This window comes from Bubalus kerabau, chromosome 22, assembly GCF_029407905.1.
Source record: "Bubalus kerabau isolate K-KA32 ecotype Philippines breed swamp buffalo chromosome 22, PCC_UOA_SB_1v2, whole genome shotgun sequence".
Classification (NCBI taxonomy): domain Eukaryota; kingdom Metazoa; phylum Chordata; class Mammalia; order Artiodactyla; family Bovidae; genus Bubalus; species Bubalus kerabau.
In genome coordinates, this window is record NC_073645.1 from 19,318,370 (window position 1) to 19,341,185 (window position 22,816).

Below are 22,816 nucleotides of genomic sequence, written 5' to 3' on the forward strand. Positions count from 1 at the left end.
ATCAACAAACAGCTCATACGATTAACATAAAAAAAAATAAAAATCAAAAAATGCGCAGAAGACCTAAACAGACATTTCTCTCCAAAGATGACATACAGATGGCCTACAGGCACATGAAAAGAGGCTTAACATTGCTAATTATTAGAGAAATGCAAATGAAAACTACAATGACGGACCACCTCACACTGGTCAGAATGGCCATCATCCAAAAGCCCACAAATAACAAATGCTGGAGAGGATGTGGAGAAAAGGGAATCCTCCTACACTGCTGGTGGGAATGTAAATTAGTGTAACCAGTATGGAAGACAGTGTGGAGGCCCCTTAAAAAAACTAAACCTAGAGCTACTCCTGGGCATATATCTAGAAAAGAGGAAAACTCTAATTTGAAAAGATACATGTGCCTCAATGTTCACTGCAGCTCTATTTATAATAGCCAAGTGCCTAGCAACAGACAGTTGGTTTAAGAAGATGTGATACACACACATACACCAGAATATTACTCAGCCACTAAAAAAATGAAATATCGCCATTTGCAACATGAATGCTGCTGCTGCTGCTGCTAAGTCGCTTCAGTCGTGTCCAACTCTGTGCGACCCCATAGATGGCAGCCCACTAGGCTCCTCTGTCCCTGGGATTCTCCAGGCAAGATACTGGAGTGGGTTGTCATTTTCTTCTCCAATGCATGAAAGTGAAAAGTGAAAGTGAAATCGCTCAGTCGTGCCCGACTCTTAGCGACCCCATGGACTACAGCCTACCAGGCTCCTCCGTCCATGTGAATAGACCTAGATAATATCATACCAAGTGAGACAGAGTCAGACAAAGACAAATATTATATCACTTATATGTGAATAACACAAATGAATCTATTTAAAAAACAGAGAGTCACAGACGTAACAAATTTATGGTTACCAAAGGGGTAAGTGGGGGAGGGATAAATTAGGAGTGTGGCATTAACAGATACACACCACCATATAGAAAACAGATAAACAATAAAGATTTACTGTGTAGCACAGGGAACTATATTTAATATCTTGAAATAACCTATAATGAAAAAAGAATCTGAAAATATTTAAATACATACATATAGATAAAAAACTCAATCACTCAGCTGTATACCTGAAACTAACACAAGGTTGTGAATCAATTAAAAAGAAGAAAGAACTGAGGGTTCCAAGGAGGAAAGATCCTCTGAGATCAGACAAGTTTGGACCACATGATATTTTCCAACAAATTTGACTGTCACTGACATCGAAAAATCAAGAGATTTCAGATGAAAAACTTGCTGACTTCTGTTTTGATGCAATTATCCATCAGAAATGGAAATCCTAGGTCGGCATGTGGGGTCTGACTGGAGTCAAGGAGTGGTTTCCTTCTGGGCTGGGCATGCACTGTACCGCTCCCATGAGCTGCCCTGCTCCCCCGTGTCTGCACCCAGAGCTCTGTCCTCAAGTCCTCGTCTTCCCTGCCACCTTTGGGCAAATGAGGTGACAACTTATGACCTAGTCCCTCCTGTATTCCACCGCACAGAACTGATCCCATCTCTTACTCTCTCTCCATTCTCAAACCCAGTTCTTTGCCATGGGCTGCAGGATTCCTTGTGTTTTTGGATTCATCTTCAAAGAGTTTGGGAGGGAGTTGATACTGGGCCCCCTCTGCTGGGAAGACACAAAGGATCCTTTAGATGAAGACTTAGAGGCAGCTGTGGCTAAAGGGGACAGGCCTCCCCAGCCCTGAGCAAAATGTCTCCTTAGACCTCCCCACCCTGGCCAAGCCCTCCTCTATCCCAGATGAGAATCTGTTCCAATGGACATTTATAAGTGCACGGACATCTCTTCTTCCTATCGTTTCTACTGGTCCACTGGAGGGAAAAAAGCAAACATTGCTTCACCAAAAACTGCATCATGAAGTACCCATCCCTTGCCCAGATCGGATGGTGAACACAAGCAGAGAGCCCCAACTCTAAACACTGAAGAATTTTTCAGGAAGCAGCAGGGCTGTCAAGAAAGGAGGATGGTCACTTGGAAGCAGACAGTGACCACAGAAATCAGAACAATAACAACAGGGTCTCAGTGAAGAATCAACTGGACATTTTACAGCTTACTTCTTATTTCACAACAACCCTACAAGGCAGGTGGTGTCACCCCGTTTTCAGAGACGAGGAAAATGAATACAGAAACAACTGTGCTAGGGACTTCCCCAGTGGTCCAGTGGTTAAGACAGTCCCGTCCACTGTAGAGGGTGAGGGTTTGACCCCTGATTGGGTAACTAAGATTTCACATGCAGCCAAAAAAGTTAAAAAACAAAGACAGTGCTAAAGAAGACGTTTTTCTCTGGGCCAGTGGTTGACCCTTCTCCACGCTGCCTGCACAGGCATGTCCTGGTGTGGTAAGCCTCTCCCAGGACTGGCCCAGGGCAGACTGCATGGGCCTACTCACGCTCTGCCATTCGTCTCCTGCCCACTGGCTGCTGTCTTTGACTCCAAGGCGTTGTTGAAGCTGGAGATATTTTCAGAGGAGTAGAGGCCAGCTGGGTTGTTGTACTGGTTTGTGATGACCCTGGGGGCAGAGCTGGAGGCGGGTGAGGCAGTAAAGGGCACGGCACTCCGGTTGTGGGCGCTTCCTATGTGGAGGGCCTCCTGCAGACAGGGATCAAAGGAGAGATCAAAGCGGTGTCCAGTGTGTACTACTAAGTACATCCGGTACTGAGGTCCAGCAGAACCTGATCTCCTGCTGGATACCCCTAGGTAGGACATCCCTTGATGCCCTAGGCTGTCCGGATCCAAGTCAGAGCTGAAACACCCTTTCAGGACACATTCCAGAGGGATTAAGTACCAGGAGGAGAGGAACCGGCATCACTTCAGTGCAGAGCAGGAGATGATAAAAGGTAGAGATAAATTCCCCAGAAAGGAAAGGTTTAGACAAGCAAGATAAAAGGGTTGTGGTGTCAACACTGAAGCGGCTGATGACTAGGCAGACAAGCCTGGGTGCACTAGCAGAAGCAGGCTACAGAGAATGACTGAGCTGTTGTTTCTTGTGAGGGAAGGCCAAGCTGATAAGATGGAAGGCTGGGGGATACCTATTATGGGGCCATGCCCAGGTAGCTGCAGGAAAGGACTTTAAATTCCTCCTGTGCTCATCCCCCTCTTTCTGTAATTTGGGGAAGCACCCACCATCCACCTCCACTCTAGACTGCCAGGTCTCAGTAGATAATTACTACAGCTACACCACCTCAGAGCTACTCTATGAACACCCCTCAAAAGCTTTTAAACTAACGTTCCTTTTTAAGAAAAAAAAAAAAACTCACAACTTTTCTGATGACTCAGCAAGGTGCTTTCTGCACAGGCATTCTGGGTCAACCCCTGCTCCTAGCTGAGAGCGTGCCCTGTGCAATCTATTAAACATGATGTGCGCCCTATTTTCTGGGCTTCCCAGAAATCTTCCTGAAACCTGGACTCCTCGTTAACACTCAGACCCAGAACAACTGCCCTAAGAGCTCCTGTCCTTTTTTTTTCCCTCTTTCTTCACTAAACCTTAAAGTCTTTCATGCTTTCTCAGAATTGATGATGAAAACCAGTAGCTTAATTCACTGTGTACTGACTTAGCTCAGTCAGTAAAGAATCAGCCTGTAGTGCAGGAGACCAGGGTTCGATTCTTGGGTTGGGAAGATGCCCTGGAGAAGGAAATAGCAACCCACTCCAGTATTCCTGCCTGGAGAATCCCATGGACAGAGGAGCCTGGCAGGCTACTGTCCACACAAGAGTCGGACATGACTTAGCGACTAAAACACCACCACTGACTTAAAAGACAACATGAAAATGTGTTTATGATGATTCAGACAGGCTCCCTCTTTGACATGTTGGAATCAGTGAGGTTTTCCTGTATACCTTACACTGAGCTGACTTGATCCACATTGGACAAAAGTTCAGTACATGTAGTGTTCACCAAAGGGAAGTATAATTAGTTCTACAAATAACTGAAGCAAAGTTGTAGGAAAGTTTTTACTGCACGAGGAATAACAATGACATAAGAAGTGGTCTTTAACGGCAGCAGACTTCCCAAGGGGTGGTCTGGGACCCTGCAGCTCTGTAGGGCAGTCGCACAAGCGGCAGCCAGGATGGCAATTCTCCTCTCTCCTTCCCTGTAGCAGTTGAGGAGCATCTCTTGATGCTGAGCACCAGGAAAGAGCCCTCATACTCTGCCTCCGCTCAGGTTCTTCCCTGTTGCCTCCTGTTTGGCTTTGAGCAAGTTAATCTCTCTTAGCCCCTGGATTCCGCCTGGTACCACAGCAGTCAACCAGCGCCATTCCCTTCTCCCTCCACAGAAACCCACGTTCAACTGCAACGCAAGTCAGTGGAAAATGCAGGTTGGAAATTCTGATTTTTCACTCTACAGAGAATCTCCCAAGAATGTATCCGTTTTGTACATAAAAGGAGTATCTCTAACCCCAAGTGAATACTGGTCTTTCCAGAAGTCAGGCGGTTAATTCAGGGCCTGCCTTTTGGAAGGGATGATGTCATTGTTTGGGCTTTGTATTTATCAGTCTCCAAGGAAATTCAATAATGAGGAAATATAAACTAGGTGTGTAACTACACTGACCTCAGATAAGCTGGGGTGTGGGCTGGCCTTACATGAACGAACAGATCCTTCAATTACAGATGAACTCTGCTCTTACTCACTCCTCTATTTTAGAGTGACTGGAAGTGGAAGATTTTGGGAAAATGAGAGGTGGGAAGTTTTTCATATGAACAAAGAATTACTGGAATTCAAAAAATATATAGTCAAATTAAATGCTAAAGTGTTTGAGGTTTTTTTTTTTTAATCTGAAGAAAATTACCTTCAAAAGACTAAAGATAAGTACTCATGTTTAAGATGGAAATTCAAGTATAATACATATAAAAAGTATAACTGAAATTTAAGTATTGCCTTCCTGAAGTGAAAAACTAGGATTTTAGAAAGACTGCACTAAAACAAAATCATTCCTGATATATTATAAAACATACGATGACTTAACAGATTAAAACTTAACATTTATAGTAAACTTAATGAAGTGGCTGAGAACTCCCTAGGAAACTGGAATTGACTGTGGCATATTTTAAATTAGTTTGCACAGCTGCCAATTTATAAACTGAATGCCATTTCATGAACTTTCCTTAGAGGAGCTGTAGAGAATAATACAGTCATGTCAGTTTTGAAATGGCAGACGCAAAATGATCCTTAAAGTGACTGTTAGGACTAAGTATTATTTTTATTAACTAATGGGAAAAATTTTGTGTGATTACATTCCTGACATTTTAATGGAAGACATTTGAGAAATACCATTCACATACAACCACTAATTTACCCACGCTAATGTACCAGTGAGTTCAATTTCACACCAGTTTCTGTTTTAGGTATAAAAGATAACTAGCTATATTTTATCTTTTGATTATATCTTGCTGCTGCTGCTAAGTCACTTTAGTCGTGTCTGACTCTGTGCAACCCCACAGATGGCAGCCCACCAGGCTCTGCTGTCCCTGGGATTCTCCAGGTAAGAACACTGGAGTGGGTTGCCATTTCCTTCTCCAATGCATGAAAGTGAAAGTGAAGTCGCTCAGTAAGTGTCCGACTCTTCGTGACCCCATGGACTACAGCCTACCAGGCTCCTCCGTCCATGGGATTTTCCAGGCAAGAGTACTGGAGTGGGTTGCCATTGCCTTTTCCAGACTATATCTTAATATACCATAAAAATGATACACTGCCTGAAACTGAGAAAAAAAAATTAAACTTCAAATCTTCAATTGGGGCTAAATGTATGACAATCACAAACCATTTTAGAAGTTTTCAAAAGCCATTATTGACTTACTACTAACATACCACTAACAACTCATTCATTTATCCAACAGACACACTGTGAAAAGTAGCCTACCAAGTGCGAGGAGTTTTACAAAGATGTTCTAAACATTCTTCTTTACATTTCCTGTCCTTATTGCTAAAGAACATCCATCCATTCATTGTAGAGAAGAAATAAAATCATTATTAATGATTCCAAATATGGGATCTCCAGACAATTTTCCACCCCAGGAAATTCTATTTGGCCAACAAACTGTGCATTGACTCCCTACCCTATTTTCCAATATGAACCACCAATTAATTTTAGTAATTTTAAGGAAAACTAGAGCACTTAGCATTTCCACCCTAAGACTCTCAGAAACCAGGTAGTGGGATGAAGGGTGGCCAGGGATATCTGGGTCCACTACTACATGTCCCTGCAGTCCGCTAAGTTGTAGGCCTCGGGACCCAAACTTCTTTCCATCTTTAGCACATTTGCATCAGCGGTCCATCATGAGCTGAGTCAGTGATTCTATTTTGCCGTGGTTCTGCCACTCTGTTCTACACAGGAAAGCTTCCACCGGCTTCCGTATCCCCTTCCTAACCCCAGTGTCCAGCCCAGGCCCTGACGTCACTGCTCTGGGGTTTTCCAGCCCTTTCATCCTGCAGTTCCCTTACGGGAAGAACCGAATAAGAGCCAGGTCCCAGATGTGTCAGTGGAGGGCCCTTCCTGCGTCCTACCCCCAGCATCCAGGGCAGGAAAAGCAGAGGTGAGCTGAGCTGTGTCAAAAGTGGAAATGTCCCGGGATGCTAAAAGCAAGAGCGCTGGTGAGCAAGTACTTACTTGGGGTTCAGAGGCTAAATTCATCTTGTATGGGTGACGTTTCCCTTCCTCTGTCACCAGAGGAGACCAGATTTTCTGTTCAGATCTGCAACAGATTGACAAAGCTAAGCTGTTTCATGCATGCCAATAAATAATACACACTAAAAATGGAGTTGGGTTTTGTCCCCTCTTACCCAGCTACTAGCACTCTGCTCCCCGGCCTCCCCTCTGTTTTACCACTGATGTGATTTTCGGAAGCATCAACCTCATGACATCATGTCTGATTGCTACTCTGACAGCTGCCCACTCAGCCCTGAGGGATTTCCCAGGCTGCTGGCCCTTCGTCCAGCCTCAGCCCTCCCCCAATACATTCTGTGTTGCTGACCCAGCTGCACTGGCCTCCTCCAGGCCTCCTGAACCTGCCTGATGCCACCCCACCTCTGCTCAGGACAGAATGAGCTTCTCTGTCTCATCCAGTGTTCTTGATGTAGACCAGACAACCAGCTTGATCATGGTGCCTCTTCTGAACTTGGAAAAACTTGTCTCCGTACCATTATACAGCAACGCTCTAGGTCTCCTCTAAGTTATCTTTAGCGTTTTTGTTTTTCACTCTTACAGGTACAGAATATTTGTACTTATCCTTCTATGGTCAGATTGCCTAGCACAGGGCCAGATATATACAAGATGTAGCTGCTCAATTTAATGGTAAATGGATCAAAAAATCAATCTATGAATGAATGTCTAAAAGGAGAAGAATGCACTGAGATAGGAATGGAGAATGAAGGGTAAATGTGCTCCTGAGGGGATAGAAATAAAACAGTGCACCTCTCATGAGGGCAGGGCTCCAAAACATATAAGCATGTAAGATGCTTTGGCATCCTGCCCCACACTTCGTCTTCCTGCCAGTCCTGGTACAAGGTAGAAGAAAGCCATAAAGCTACTTTGCAGAGGAGACCAAAGGGTTCACGATGAAGCACTGTGCAAGCTAAGGTTAATGAGGCATTCAAGACAGGCAAACAGGAGATCCGAACGAAGAATGTAAACTTGATCCAACAGGAAACAGGGAGCTATACAGGTCGAACCAAATCATTTCTGAAACCATGCCTTTACAGGACCCCTTCCAAAACTAAATGGAAGAGAAACGGGAACTCTGCCCCAATTATGACTCCCAGAGCATTCTTCTCACTCATCAACTTTAGCTCTCCTTTCTTAAACTTTCAGCACTTTGTCTAATGTGCTCAATGAAGTCTGTCTCTGTAACTGTAATCTAGTGAGCATCCAGGGCTCAGTGTTGTGTGGCGGGAGCAGTAGATGCTCAGTGGTTTCATTTCATTATACCTGACAGTATATAATTGATTTTACTTCCTCAAGATTTTGGTTAGTTGTGTTAGATCAAGTGACAATTCAAGTATCTTAGAAAAAGATGCCCACACAGTGAGAAGCACTGTAAAATCAGAGAAGAAGATGAGCAATCTGAAAATCCAATTCCACAGACCTTCAGCCTACCTATACCACACATGGCACTGAGCTGGGGGTATAGGGAATTCTGAAATAGGTGAGGCAGTCCCTGCTCAAAAGCAGCTTCTGGTCGCTCGGAAATGAGAGAGCATTTCCTCCTCACCTGGCTACTGTGAGAGTCATGTTGTCTGTGCAGCCTTTGATTTTGTTCTGAGCTTCCAAGTGTGTCATATTGCTGGTATTTTCCCCATCGATGGCTGTGATTACATCTCCAACACATAAATTACCTATAGCAGCCTTGCTTCCGGGAGTAACCTGGGAAAAAAAAGGAGTGAGCAGGTTTAGGTACCGTTTGCCTCCAAGGAAACCACTGAGTAAGTTACCACTGGGTTAAGGACACACTGATATGATTCAAAGCATTTAAAAAGTAAAGAAGGCTAAAATTGTAAGTTATAATGATACTGACCCCTTAAAGTTACGTAATACATTGAGGTTTACTAGTTGTTTCTATAAACCATTTCACTGGACCCACACAATAACCTTGTGAGAAAGGAAGGCAAGTATCAGTCCCAATATGGTCCCCATTTTAGAGACCAGGAAACTTAGGCTTTGAAAGATCTGTGACTTACCTGGGATCAGCCAACTAGTATATTACTATGTTACTAGTCTGGACATGGAACAACAGAGTGGTTCCAAATAGGAAAAGGAGTACATCAAGGATGTATATTGTCACCCTGCTTATTTAACTTCTATGCAGAGTACATCATGAGAAACGCTGGACTGGAAGAAACACAAGCTGGAATCAAGATTGCTGGGAGAAATATCAATAACCTCAGATATGCAGATGACACCACCCTTATGGCAGAAAGTGAAGAGGAACTAAAAAGCCTCTTGATGAAAGTGAAAGTGGACAGTGAAAAAGTGGGCTTAAAGCTCAACATTCAGAAAACTAAGCTCATGGCATCCAGTCCCATCACTTCATGGGAAATAGATTGGGAAACAGTGGAAACAGTGTCAGACTTTATTTTGGGGGGCTCCAAAATCACTGCAGATGGTGACTGCAGCCATGAAATTAAAAGACGCTTACTCCTTGGAAGGAAAGTTATGACCAACCTAGATAGCATATTCAAAAGCAGAGACATTACTTTGCCAACAAGGGTTCGTCTAGTCAAGGCTATGGTTTTTCCTGTGGTCATGTATGGATGTGAGAGTTGGACTGTGAAGAAGGCTGAGCACCGAAGAATTGATGTTTTTGAACTGTGGTGTTGAAGAAGACTCTTGAGAGTCCCTTGACTGCAAGGAGATCCAACCAGTCCATTCTGAAGGAGATTAGCCCTGGGATTTCTTTGGAAGGAATGATGCTAAAGCTGAAAACTCTAGTACTTTGGCCACCTCATGAGAAGAGTTGACTCACTGGAAAAGACTCTGATGCTGGGAGGGATTGGGGGCAGGAGGAGAAGGGGACGACAGAGGATGAGATGGTTGGATGGCATCACTGACTCGATGGACATGAGTCTGAGTGAACTCCGGGAGTTGGTGATGGACAGGGAGGCCTGGCGTGCTGCGATTCATGGGGTCGCAAAGAGTCGGACAGGACTGAGAGACTGAACTGAACTGAAACCAAATTGTTCACAATATTACATTTCTGTAATGTTTTTGATTTTCACAGTGAGCTTAGAGTACTTTTGTAACTGAAAAAAAGCAACAAAGAATATTTTAAAGTATGAACCAGTATACACTGGTTCCTCCTAGCCAAAAAGTTAACTATTAGGGTCAGCCCCTATAGGTGGCCACCTTCACGCCAATGTTTCTAAAACAAGGGGTTCCAAATTTATGGGCCACCATGCTTGGGCGAAGCCAGCCAAAGACTTCCGTGGGTCATCAAATCCATCTGCCTGCTGAGCATTATGTGTGACCTGAATAAATATCATGCCTCAGTTGGAGTTGTACAACTATTTTTCAAGTGAATACAGACACTATTGTGATGAACAAAGTACAAACTCATTTTGAAGCAGCACTAACCTCAGAGATGTGTTTTACTATTTAAGTATTTTTTTAAACCAAGGTGTATTAAAAAATCTAGTTTTTCAGGTGGTGCTAGTGGTAAAGAATCTGCCTGCCAACGCAGGAGATGTAAAAGACACAGGTCCGATCCCTGGGTTGGGAAGATCCCCTGGAGGAGGGCGTGGCAATCCACTCCAGTATTCTTGCCTGGAGAATCCCATGGACAGAGGAGCCTGGTGAGCTACAGTCCACAGAGCGCAGAGTCGGACACGACTGAAGGGACTTGGCAGCATACTAAAAACAGGATCATCATCCCAAGGTCAGTCATGACTCTGGCATTAAAAGACCTGCCTCGATGGAAGTCCAAGCCCTCTGGGAGCAGACTACACCCAGGCTCCCAGCACCCACAGGGTTCTGGCCTCACCTTGGAAAAGGCCTTTGACTCCTGGGAGCCCAGTGAGGAAGATTTTGTAAACACTTGAGGGTCTCCATAAGGCTGAACCACAGAGAAGAGGCCCAACACACCAAATTAGGACACAGGCTTATGCCCTGAGCCTCTGTATCTGATGCAGTTTTCAGCAGCCACAGTTTCCAATCAGCCCTTGCCAGAAGGAAACACTGACCTCCTGAGGTGGCCAGTGTTATGTTGCTGTCAAGGTTTTCCCCTCATCAGTGCCTGGACCCCACAAAATAAGGGACGGATGACTTTGGTCCCCAAGGTTCCTTCCGGTTCAGACATGTTATGACTTTATCAGGCAAAACTCTCCTGGAATGTAGCAGGATGTGGAAACCAGTGCAGAGATCCTGACCTCCTAACCTTCCTTTCTGGCTTTCCCATCATCCGTTTACCAGAGATCTGGCCTTTAGAAAATGAAAGCCCCCAATCTAAGGTTCGGACCTTCTTCCCATGCAGCCACTGGGAAAAGAAATTTAATACAGGCAAGCATGGCCGCTCTCCTTTCAGTCGACTTCAGGGAGTTAGCTCTGAGTCACCCAGTATGTGCAGTAAAAACAAATTCCTCTCATTTTCTGCTTGTCTTCCTGAGAAGACTGACCTGGTGTGACTTCGTATATGTTTTCCCTTTTCTAAAGAACAACACAGACCCCTTGTTTTAAAAATGGCACTAAGCATCACTTTATTTACTCTGTCTCCAGGGAGAGCAGCCTGATGAACTCATTTGTCATAACCAATTCTCATGATGTTAAAGAGAAGTTCCCTTGGATAAAATCCAAAATCACTGATGAGTTCCCTAAGGCCCAGGCCATCTCCCTACTAAGCTCCGGCTACAGGGGCCTTCCTTCCTTCTTTCCTGCCTCAGGGCCTTGGCACCTGCTGCAGCCACTGCCTGATTAACTTCTGGGCTTAAATGACCCTTCTCACAGAAGACATTCCTGATCTCCAGTCTAAATTAGGTCCCGTTGTCAACCTTTTCATACATTCTCTTCTTCACAGCACTTGTTACATTAAGTCTGTAAGTCTGTTTTCTGAATTTGTTTATATATAATGCTTGAGAGCCTACTAAATGGTAAGTGTGAGAGCAGGCTTTTGTCTGCCTTTTGCACTGTGATGTCCTCAGGTGCCTAGCTGTGACCAGCACAGTATGTGGTCAGTGAATATGTGTCCAATGAATGATTGAATCCAAAATACCTTGCGTTGTTAAATATGTAATCATGCTGCTTCGTTTCATCCTTTTTAAAAAAGTGACTATTTCAAAAGGAATCAAATAACCATCTTCCCCAGCATCACTATCCTGGAATGTGACCACTCACAAAACTAAAATAAGATGGGGGTTGGGGGGACAAAAAGCTTGAGAAAAAGAAAAGAGAGTTTCCTTTTACTTTCATATGCTCAGCTGCTAAGAACTCCGGAATTTCCAGCACTTGGTTTAAACTGTCTTGAAGGTGAGACACTTCTGCTCAAAACATCCTAACAGATTCTGGACGAGCTAGAACCAGTCTTAAGAGCCCTGAGCCTGAGTAATCAAGGCCTGGCCATCCCCTCTTCTGGTCTTTTTTTTAAGCCAAATTAATGGGAAGTTAAAAGAAATCTCAGAAAGTTATAAAACACTATCATCAGATGGAACTTGGATGTAATCACACACAAATAAAGTCCATATTCTTTTATGAGCTGTTTATTTCTAGGGGAAAAAAGTGGATTTAAATGAAATTACGGGACTTGATTTTTACAAAGCTCTTTCACATACTTTCTGCTACTTGACTTAATAATGACGATGAACTCACCATTAACATATAAGATAATTTTACAGATGAGGAAACTGAAACCCAGAAAAGCTGTGACTGACTCAAGTTCACACTGCTAAAGGTTGGAGCCTGAACTTGAAACCAGAGCCTCTCATTTAACCAAACTCTATCCCTTTTCTGCTTTACCACAGTGCCACCAGCAGAAGCTCCAAACCCAAATAATTGTCAGAGCTGAAGACAAATCCAGAATTGAGGAGATTCATCTGCTGTGGCTTTCAACACAGGGAACTGGAGTGTCCCAAACTCCTACCAAGGCCTGGGTACCTCCTGCCATCTATTAACCATCTCCACTGGTCTGTGCTGAGCTGGGACCCAGTAACACCTTCCCTTATAAAATACTCAAATCAGAAATGAAAAGCCCTCAGGAAAGAAGGCCTGTGTCTCCTCTGGTTAGCTCCCATCTTGAATGGAGGACTCCAATCCTTATTGCACATTAACTATTCATCACAATCACAGCAACATTCATCAGCTAATGAGTGCTAATTATGTGTCAAACACAGTGTAAGCGTCTGGCAAGGGTTAATTCACCAATCCTCCTGCGATGCTATCAGGTAGCCAACATTATTGACATCATCACAGAGAAGGAAGTAGAGTAACAAGGGTTAAGCAGTTTGCCTGAGGTTACACAGCTGGTGAGTGGCAGGCTGTGTGGCTCTGGAGTCCTTCCACTTAAACCAGTCTGCCACACTGTCTATTCTAATTTCCTCCTGACCATCAAATTCCATCAGAACCAGCTCATAAAGGAGTCAGCTTCAGCTTCTTAAAGAGAAGTCCTACACTCTCCTCCAAAGAGACAGGCCCATTAATTATTTCAATGCTGCTGCTAAGTCGCTTCAGTCGTGTCTGACTCTGTGCGACCTCAGAGACAGCAGCCCACCAGGCTCCCCCATCCCTCGGATTCTCCAGGCAAGAACACTGGAGTGGGTTGCCATTTCCTTCTCCAATGCATGAAAGTGAAAAGTCAAAGTGAAGTCGCTCAATCATGTTTCTTAGCGACCCCATGGACTGCAGCCTACCAGGCTCCTCCATCCATGGGGTTTTCCAGGCAAGAGTAGTGGAGTGGGGTGCCATTGCCTTCTCCGAATGGACATCCGCAAAACCCTCTTCCAGCTTTCTTCCTCAAAGACCATATAATTTGATCACAACTTTTCCTGCCTGAGAATAAATGGGGTTAAGCACAATTTCCTCTAATGAACAATCTGCCATTCTCTGCAGAATTCACTCAAGTCTCTCACCCTTTGCCCCGCCAGGCAGACACTTTGCTTAGAGGCCAACCTGCACATCTGCCCTTCACTGCATCATTAAATCCTGTGCACTGCCGTCAGACTCCAGAACACAAACGAAGATGTACTGAATTTCACTTCTAAATGGCACAGATTAGGATTATGTTGGGGCTCACCCGTTTTCTTCAATTTACAAGCCCTTTTTTTCAATTTACATCACAAAGAGTCGGACACAACTGAAGTGACTTACCACACATGCTGCTGCTGCTGCTGCTGCTAAGTCGCTTCAGTTGTATCCGACTCTGTGCAACCCCATAGACGGCAGCCCACCAGACTCCCCCGTCCCTGGGATTCTCCAGGCAAGAATACTGGAGTGGGTTGCCATTTCCTTCTCCAAGGCATGAAAGTGAAAGTGAAGTCGCTCAGTCATGTCCAACTCGCAGGGACCCCATGGACTGCAGCCCACCAGGCTCCTCCATCCATGGGATTTTCCAGGCAAGAGTACTGGAGTAGGGTGCCATTGCATGCACATCTAAATAACTAATGCTCTTATATAAACCTGGATGCATACCCACTGGCCATCGCAAATGAAAAGATGACTTTCTTCCTCTGTATTATGGCATATACCTATTTTATCCGTCCTGTTACCTCCTTTCTCTCATTCATTCACTCATCAGACAGACATTCCTTAAGTACTTTCTGAAAGACAGTGTAGCTTATTAAGATGTGGCTTCTGAAGTCAGATAGCCAGGAATCAAGTCCTGGCTTTGATGCTTATGAGCTAAGTACCCCTGAGTGGGATATTTCACCTCTGTGTGCCTCCCTCTTCTCACCTATGAAATAGGAGTGATAACTGTCCTGGTGTCAGAAAGTTGTCGTGAGGATTATACAAGATGCCCCAGGCAGAGAACACTCTCAAGTTCACAGCCTCCTGGGGCAGACAGGCATGTACTGCAGCCAATGCTAGAAACAAGTAAAGACGCAATGAGAGCCTAAAGATGGAATCAGGGAAGACTCCCTGGAGGAGGCATTGCTTAAAACTGTGCAAAGGCACTACAGGAGGCAGAAAAGAGCATGCCGGCTTATAGGAACTGCATGTGGACTGGCATAGATAAAACACAGGAAGCAAAGCTGGAGGAAAGGGATGAGTCTGGAAATATAAAAACAGATCTGGCTGCAAGAGTTCTGTTATTTTCTTTTTAACAAGGCTTTATCTGTACTTTATCTGGAAAACAATGGGGAACAACAAAGGAATTTAAACATAGCCTCTGACTCAACTGTCCAGTTACTGCCAAGAAACAACCACTTAGACCTGGCTTCTACTGACATTAAGGTGACTGCCTTTACAGATGGTCCCTAACAGCAGTTGAGAGAAGCAGAATCATTCAAGGGTCAACCATTCAGCCTCTAGGACAGCCATTCGGAGCCTGGCTTCCCCTAGAGGACTTGTCTGAAGGCACTTACACGTAAAGTTACCTGTTCTATTGACAGCGAGAAGGGATTCCTTTGATCCCTAGGCTCAAGATTGAGGGGGCCCAAGAAATGAACCTCGCCTACTATCTCGGCTTTTTAATTACTCTGCCTGCTTTAGCTGAGGCAGACACTCTCCATTCAATTAGTCCACGCCATGCTCCTCTGTCCCCAACACAGAAACCTGGAACCAGTTGCCATTTATCATCCTTCTTGCTGCTATTAATTTTTCCATTACCTCACCCTCAAGTCAAAACCCTTTTGTTGCCTCCCAACCCCTTCAGGAAAACATGCTTGTGACCACTGGCTTAGTTAAAAAATTCTATGTAGAAAGTTTTATAACCAAGACTATAAGACACCCTGGTTTGTCCAGGACAAAACCTGTTTTCCCAGCTTAATTATCAAAAGCACCCTATTTCACTCTCAACAGTGTTCCAGCCTGGATGACAAATTGTACTGCCACTCCTTTGACAGAGATGGAGGTTTTAACCAAATATAATACTTGTCAGTCAGTTGAAACAACTCTGATGCAAAGCCTCCACTGGCCCCCACCCCCAACCCTGCAAAGAAAAAATTGTCCCTATTCAAAAGGTTCTCTGACGTTTATCTGTGGACAGAAATACAGGTGAATTTCCTGAATGTTCACAGAACACTGTTAACCTTGACCTTGAACATTGACCCTACGACACTGATAAACACCCTTAAATGCAAGTAGAGTTACTGCACAAGTCATTTCATTCCAGGTGCCTCAACAACTTAACATGATTCCTATTATGCCTCAGCCAGAAAACTCACAGCTAAATGTAGTATGTAACTACAGAAACCACCTGATATAAAGGTCCTGGAACACCTCTTTCTTCTTTGTTCCAGTTTTTTGTTACATCTTCTGATGTGTGTTTTTATGTTTGAAATTTTGTAGCTATGTCTTTTACTGCTGTAAATTACCTTAAACCCATCTTACAAGTTGGCTGTATTAATTAAATATTAAACAATGATAGTTTAGCATTTTTAACATCATAGAAAACAAGACTGAACTAAAGAAATTTGGAATTCAAGTTCAATCTCAGTGCCATGTACCTTGAGGGACAACCTCCTTTGAACTAGCAGCTGTGTCAAAGTATTCAGATACATAAATTTAAAAGACTCTGAGTTGAGTGACATAGCAGAGCCCAGCCCCACACTATACCATTTAGATGTGGAATTTGAACTCTCCTTATTCAGACTTCTGACTCAATTTGTTTGTGGGTTGAGGTTATGGCACAGACTTTGAAGCCACATTACAGCCACAGAAGCTGTATGTGCTTAGGCAAGTCGGCCTGAAAACCCCAAGAATGTTTCAAACTGTTCTTAGTTACTCTATAACCATTTTTCTTAAGAAAATGAGGCAATAAAGTAGTTCAGGTCCTTGTAGGTGAGCTGTGCCTTAATCTAGCTTCACTTCACGGTTCAGTGCAAAAGGAAACTATTAACGCTAAGGGGTGGCCAATTAGAGAGAAAGCTCTCCTAGTCTGAAAGATCAACCATTATTTCTCACATAGGAATAGAATTAAAACGCAGACAGCAAAGTAGAATACCCTGATTAATTGATCAAGAAGTCATCAGTCTCTCAAAAGTCCTCATACAAGTCCCTCTGAACCCCATATGCTTTTTCTTTTTTTCAATATTTATTTATTTGGCTGCATCAGATCTTAGCTGTATCACTTGGGACTCTTCACTGCAGCACGTGGGCTTAGCTGCCCAAGGCATGTGGGATCTTAGTTCCCCAACCAGGAATGAAACCTGCGTCCCTGCACTGGAAATCGGGTTCTAACCACTGGACAACCAGGGAAGTCCCAGTAACAATCACCCACAACCCAAAGCCTTACCATTCACTAAACACGTAACCTTGAGCAGTTATACTTTTTGTGCCCAGGCTTCTTCATTTACCAAATGACTTTTTTTCTGTGCTCCACCACTTGGCTTGCAAGATCTTAACTGCCTAACTAGGGATGGAATCCAGGCCACCACAGTGAGAGCACTGAGTCCTAACCTTTGGACCACCAGGGAAGTCTCTATCAAATGAAATTTATAATAGGATCAACCTCATTCATGGTTCAATTAAATGAGATTACATTTGTAGTTTAAAACAAAGTCTGGCCCATAATAAGTGCTCAATATGCACTGCTGCTGCTGCTGCTAACTCGAGTCAGTCGTGTCCGACTCCGCGTGACCCCATAGACGGAAGCCCACCAGGCTCCTCCGTCCCTGGGATTCTCCAGGCAAGAACACTAGAGTGGGTTGCCATTTCCTTCTCCAATCCATGAAAGTGAAAAGTTAAAGTGAAGCTGCTCAGTCGTGTCCGACTCTTAGCGGCCCCATGGACTATAGCCTACCAGGCTCCTCCATCCATGGGATTTCCCAGGCAAGAGTACTGGAGTGGGGTGCCATTGCCTTCTAGCTACCATTAATATTTTTTAATAGTACCACTGCATCCCAATGCCTTCCGTGTGTTAGTCAAACTGCTAGGATCTATCTATACACCATCTTAATCCTCACCACAACCTTTGAAGACAAGTACTATTACTCCCACACTGAGGTTTCAGAGGCTGACCCCTCAGCTAACACAGGGAGGAGACAAGTTTTAATCCTGGTCAGGCTGATACCGAGATTTCATTTTCCCATGACATCAAGATGGCTTTAATTCTTGATTTGCTACATTAAAAACAAGGCAGAAAGCAAAAGCAATGACATCCAAATATTTCATCATGACATGGTAATTTGATTTTTAAACTGCTACATGAATGGAAAAATGTCTGAAAAGTTTTGCAGCAAACTGTTAAACAGTGTTTACCTCTGGGAAGTAAGATTGGGAAATGGTGTGGGGAAGGCTTTTTACCATGGGCTGTCCACATTTTTATACTACTTGATCCTGTATACAAAGCACAAGAGTTTTAATGTAAGCATTTTATTGAGGCATATCACACAAACAGAAAAGGACATGATTTGTGAATAAACAACTGGATGATCACAAACAAAGCAAGTCCATGGAATCAGAATCAAAGAAACTGAACACTACCAGAACTTCCAAAGACCCCCTCGTGCCTCCTTCCATCACTAGCCTTCTGGCAAAGGTTACCATGATCCCGACCATAGATTAATGCTAGTTAACACTATAGATTAATTTGGCTTGATTAGTCTTCTATAACTCTAATGATGTGGTATTTATGTGTTATGTCTGGCTTCTTCCTGTCAACACTGTATGTCTGTCTGATCCATATTATCATGCATGGTTGTAATTCCTCCATTCTCACTGAGGCAGTGTTTTATTTCATTCTTTGTTATAAATATATGTATATATACCAGCATTTATTTTTCCATTTCACTTTTGTTAATGCATTTGAGTTGTTCCAAGTTTGGGGCTATTGTGAATAGTACCTCTTTGAAGATTCTTGATATGTCTTTCATGCCATGTGGACACTTTTCTATTGAGCAGTTAACTGGAGAATTGCTGAGTCATAGGGTCTGATTGTGACTTCCCTGGTGGCTCAGTTGGTAAAGAATCTGCCTGTAATGCAGGAGACCCAGGTTCGATCCCTGGGTCAGAAAGATCCCCTGGAGAAGGAAATGGCAACCAACTCCAGTATTCTTGCCTGGGAAATCCCACAGACAGAAGAGCCTGGTGGGCTACAGTCCATGGAGTTGCAAAGAGTCAGACACGACTGAGCATATAGAGTCTGATCACATTAAAGCTTTGAAAGTGTAATTTTTAAAGAAATGGATGTAAATCATTGGTACATCACCTTAATTTCATCTATCTGTATGCATTTGACCTCTTTACCCTATATAGGTCCTACCTATGTCCGTATCTTCTTATCTGAGCGAAAGTGAAAGTGAAGTCGTGTCCGACTCTTTGCGACCCCGTGGACTGTAGCCCACCAAGCTCCTCTGTCCATGGGATTCTCCAGGCAAGAATACTGGAGTGGGTTGCCATTTCCTTCTCCAGGGGATCTTCCCAACCCAGGGATTGAACCCAGGTCTCCTGCAATGCAGGCAGACGCTTTAACCTCTGAGCCACCGGGGAAGCTTATCTGAGTAGTCATCTCTATTAAAATTAGGCCAAGTCTTTGGTCAAGAACCTATCCTTCTACAAGATCAGAGTGTTCTTCAGAAAGTTGTCTTTCAGGTTGACGGCATTTCCTGAGAAGGCAGTGTACTATACACATGAAAACACACCACAGACCTCAGTTACAGATGACCTTTCCAGTTCACCCACACTGGCGCTAATAACAGTATCAACAATCACAAGGGGTGCTAAGTGCCACATAGAAATTACCTTTTTCATCTCAGGTTTTCATGGGTACATTTCGTCCTGGACTTGACTCAGCTCCCACTTTACAGGCCCATCCTTGGCTGGGCAAGGTGGATCTGTCTACTCCCTGGTAATCTTCATTTGTCATAAAAACTGCCCCCAAATCCCCTCCTGGCCACCCAGGCAGGCTTTTCTCTGGCAAATCATCCAATTCCTCTGCTCTTGTGTTCTTCCCTGCCCGCATGGCCATGGACTCCCATGGCTGGACTATCCAATTCTCCCAGGTGGGGCCATGGCTTCTGGCTTTTCAGGAGGAACAGGAAGGGGAGTTGCTATTCTCTGAGATGCTCTGAGCTCTAAGAGCACTAGGGCTGAGACCAGACCAGCAAACCGCCCTGGGCACAAGGGTCTCAGGGGTGAGGAACCCGGGAGAATCCTACCCCTCATGATGATACCTGTCCCACGATTAGCACTTCTCAGACCTGGGTGCTGGGTGATACTTTTACCAATGAAATACTGATAGTTATGGCTTATCAGAGAGCAGAATACTGTAGTTAAAGCCGGCCTGGGAGTCAATCTGCCTGGTTTCAAATCCCAGTTCTGCAATTGATCGTGTGTCCTGTGTCCCTGGGTTGTGAAGAAAAAGATAATGTAAGTGCACCCCTAGCACAGAGTAGGCACTCACAAAATAACAGCTACTGTTACAATACTATTATGATACAGAGGTTAAGGCCATGGCCTTTGAAGTCAGATCACTCAGTCAAAATCCAGCTCTATCCACTCACTACTGCATGACAAGGGCCAAGTATTTAACATGTCTATGACTCAGTTTTTTTCATCCATAAAATGGGCATCTTAATTGTATCTGCCTTACAAGCATCACAAGGATTATTGAAAGAATATGTTCATATTTAGAACACTGCTTAGCATATAAAAATTCTTATGTATAGTTTAACTAGATTAACCATGGTCATTGTTGCAAGTTGATTAAATAAATATTCTCATACAAACCTGTCAAGTGTAAACAGAGGCTCTTGTGATTAACACAAGAGTCATTTAGGCATAGATATTCACAGATGAATAATGCAACCCAAATTCACTGGAAAACATTTCTGAGTTCATAACACATTTTCTCAATCAACTGGTAGTTAAAGATAGAACCAATGCCATAGGAGAGGCTGGGACACTTTTTAACAATAAAAAGGGGGGCCCTCATATTCAAAGGGTACAAAATCAATGGTTTGCTCATTTGTTTCTTTATTTTATCCTCACAGAGAACTGAACCCTAGAGAAGGCATGTGACATACCCAGGGTCACCCAGTGTGGTGTTCAGGACTGGAGGTCAGCCTGAGTTCCTGTCCCAGGCACTCTACCATGCAGCTTTTCAGGCTCTCCTCTGAGACACAATGCAAGTCAAATTATCCTTTAAAAATTAATTTTATAACATTTGCTCATTTTTAATGAGCCTTTACCTTTTCCTTTACAAAGAAGTTAAGAAATATTTCATTCACTGAAAAATCTGTAAATTCAAATTGCCTGACCTTTGGGCATGGAGCTTCTCACCTGTAAAATGCAAAGCTTACTTGGTTCCCTCTCGTCCAGGGAGCAGTGACAAGGTATGCCAAGGAATGAGCACAGCTTATAAAACAGCCCCAGGACAAGACGAATTATGGTGCTTCTCCCAGTCTTGATCAGACTAGGAAAGTGACCTCAGTGGTTTGATAACTTCCTCTCAATTATCTATCCCATTGCAATGGCTGCAGTCCACAGGGTTGCGACTTCACTTGCAATACCTTAACACCATTCTCCGCTCTCTCCTCTTCAAAGACAAGCCAATAGGCTGGCACCCAGGAGTTGGGGTAACATGCAGAGTCTCTGGTCAAAGGGACATAACACAGCTTAGACAGTTTCATGCCATAGGCTCAAGCATTCACTTCCATGACATTCCCTGTAATTCGTCCTCTTCCTCCACTCCTTTGACCAGCTGGAGCAGCTAATATTTCCTAGGTGATCAATTTCGCAGAATGAGGGAGCACACAGCAAGGACCATTAATGCATAATGAGCCTTTATGGACAATTCTGGCTTTTTACAATCTGACAGATAAGCCCTGCTCTTTCACCCTTAAGGACATGATGTAAGCCCTTGAATGTGGAAATAACACTCTTAAAAGTCAGAAAAGACCTTCTGACTACAGAGTATCCATTATTCAGCACCCCTTAGGATGCACAAGCGAAAACCAGAGGCTCTTAACAGAGGCTTCCCCAGGACTCAAGAAGCAAATGAGCAGCCTCCTACCAACAGCATCCCTTATCTCTGGCTCCACCCCTTCCTGTCTTTTGTCAGTTGCTGGGAGAGGAAAAAGAGTCAACATAAACTCAACAGCAATTTTGGCCAGGGTGTAGATCCTCTGAAGGCTTCCCTTGAAAGCAACTACAGGAAATAAGAAATTGACATGGGGGAAAAAAATCTCAAGGAGATAGACAACTGTAGATCTGACTGAGAAAAAAAAAATCTCAGGGGACAACTGCAAATGTGTATCTGGATAAGTAGGGAGTCCAAGGTAGAGGCTTAAATGAAAAACTGGGAAAAGGAAGAAAGATAGTTTTATCCATTCAAATTTGGAGATCTGGGTTGAAAATTTATCACAAAAGCACAGATGAAAATACTGAGGAATAAAAGCAGCTATTCACACACATACAAATGTATTCTGTTTGTTTCTGTTCTGAAACTAGTGAAAAACAAGGAGGCAGGTTAGTGAGCTGCTGCAGTCTGGCTGTATTTTTAAATGGTGGGAAAATGCTTTACAATGTTGTGTTGGTTTCTACAATACAACATCACGAATCAGTCATAAATATATATAAATCCTCTCCCTCCTAAGCCTCCCTCCCCATCCTCTGGGTCATATTTTACACACTATCATGTGTAAAACAGTGAGAAGTTGCTATGTAACACAGGGAGCCCAGCCTGGCACTCTGTAATGTTCTATATCTTGACTTGGGTAGTAACTCTACTGGTTATTTATAACCACTTGCTGTGCATTTTTAGTTTATGACTTTTTAATTTCACAATAAAAGTAAGTTTAAAAAAAAAAATTTCAAGTACCCCAGACTACAGAGTTATATTCAGGAACTTCAGTAGTTTAACAAAAGGATGGAGCCAATACCAGAATAATTCATTCAAGAGAAAGCAAACATAGCTATTTAAGTAAAAGGCACTCCTCTTCCAGCTTAATTTTACGGTTTGCTTTGGTGTGGAGACTCAAAGTCTGCATATACAAAACCACAGCAAACTGTATCTGCCCCGATGATAAATGTAGCACACCTACCAACCAGGTGTGTATAACTTTGTGGACACTCACACCTCAATACTGTTCACTGTTTACAGAGCAATCTCACAAACCTTAACCCGCCAGTGGCCAGAGTTATCCCCATTGTGGAGATTAAAAAAAAAAAAAAAAAAAGACAGCCTCAGACAGGAGAC

The 22,816-nt window shown here is 43.6% G+C and overlaps 1 protein-coding gene across 1 annotated transcript in view; it reads right to left on the reverse strand.

The window, feature by feature from the left end:
- Positions 1-22,816, reverse strand: part of PDLIM1 (PDZ and LIM domain 1) — a 40,318-nt gene that overhangs the window by 14,903 nt on the left and 2,599 nt on the right. The window contains exons 2-4 of the mRNA XM_055560540.1: positions 8,252-8,403; positions 6,652-6,736; positions 2,436-2,635 (exon numbers count right to left, since the gene is read on the reverse strand). Of these exons, the coding sequence (XP_055416515.1) occupies positions 2,436-2,635; positions 6,652-6,736; positions 8,252-8,403 (437 nt within the window). The remainder of the gene's footprint in view (positions 1-2,435; positions 2,636-6,651; positions 6,737-8,251; positions 8,404-22,816) is intronic.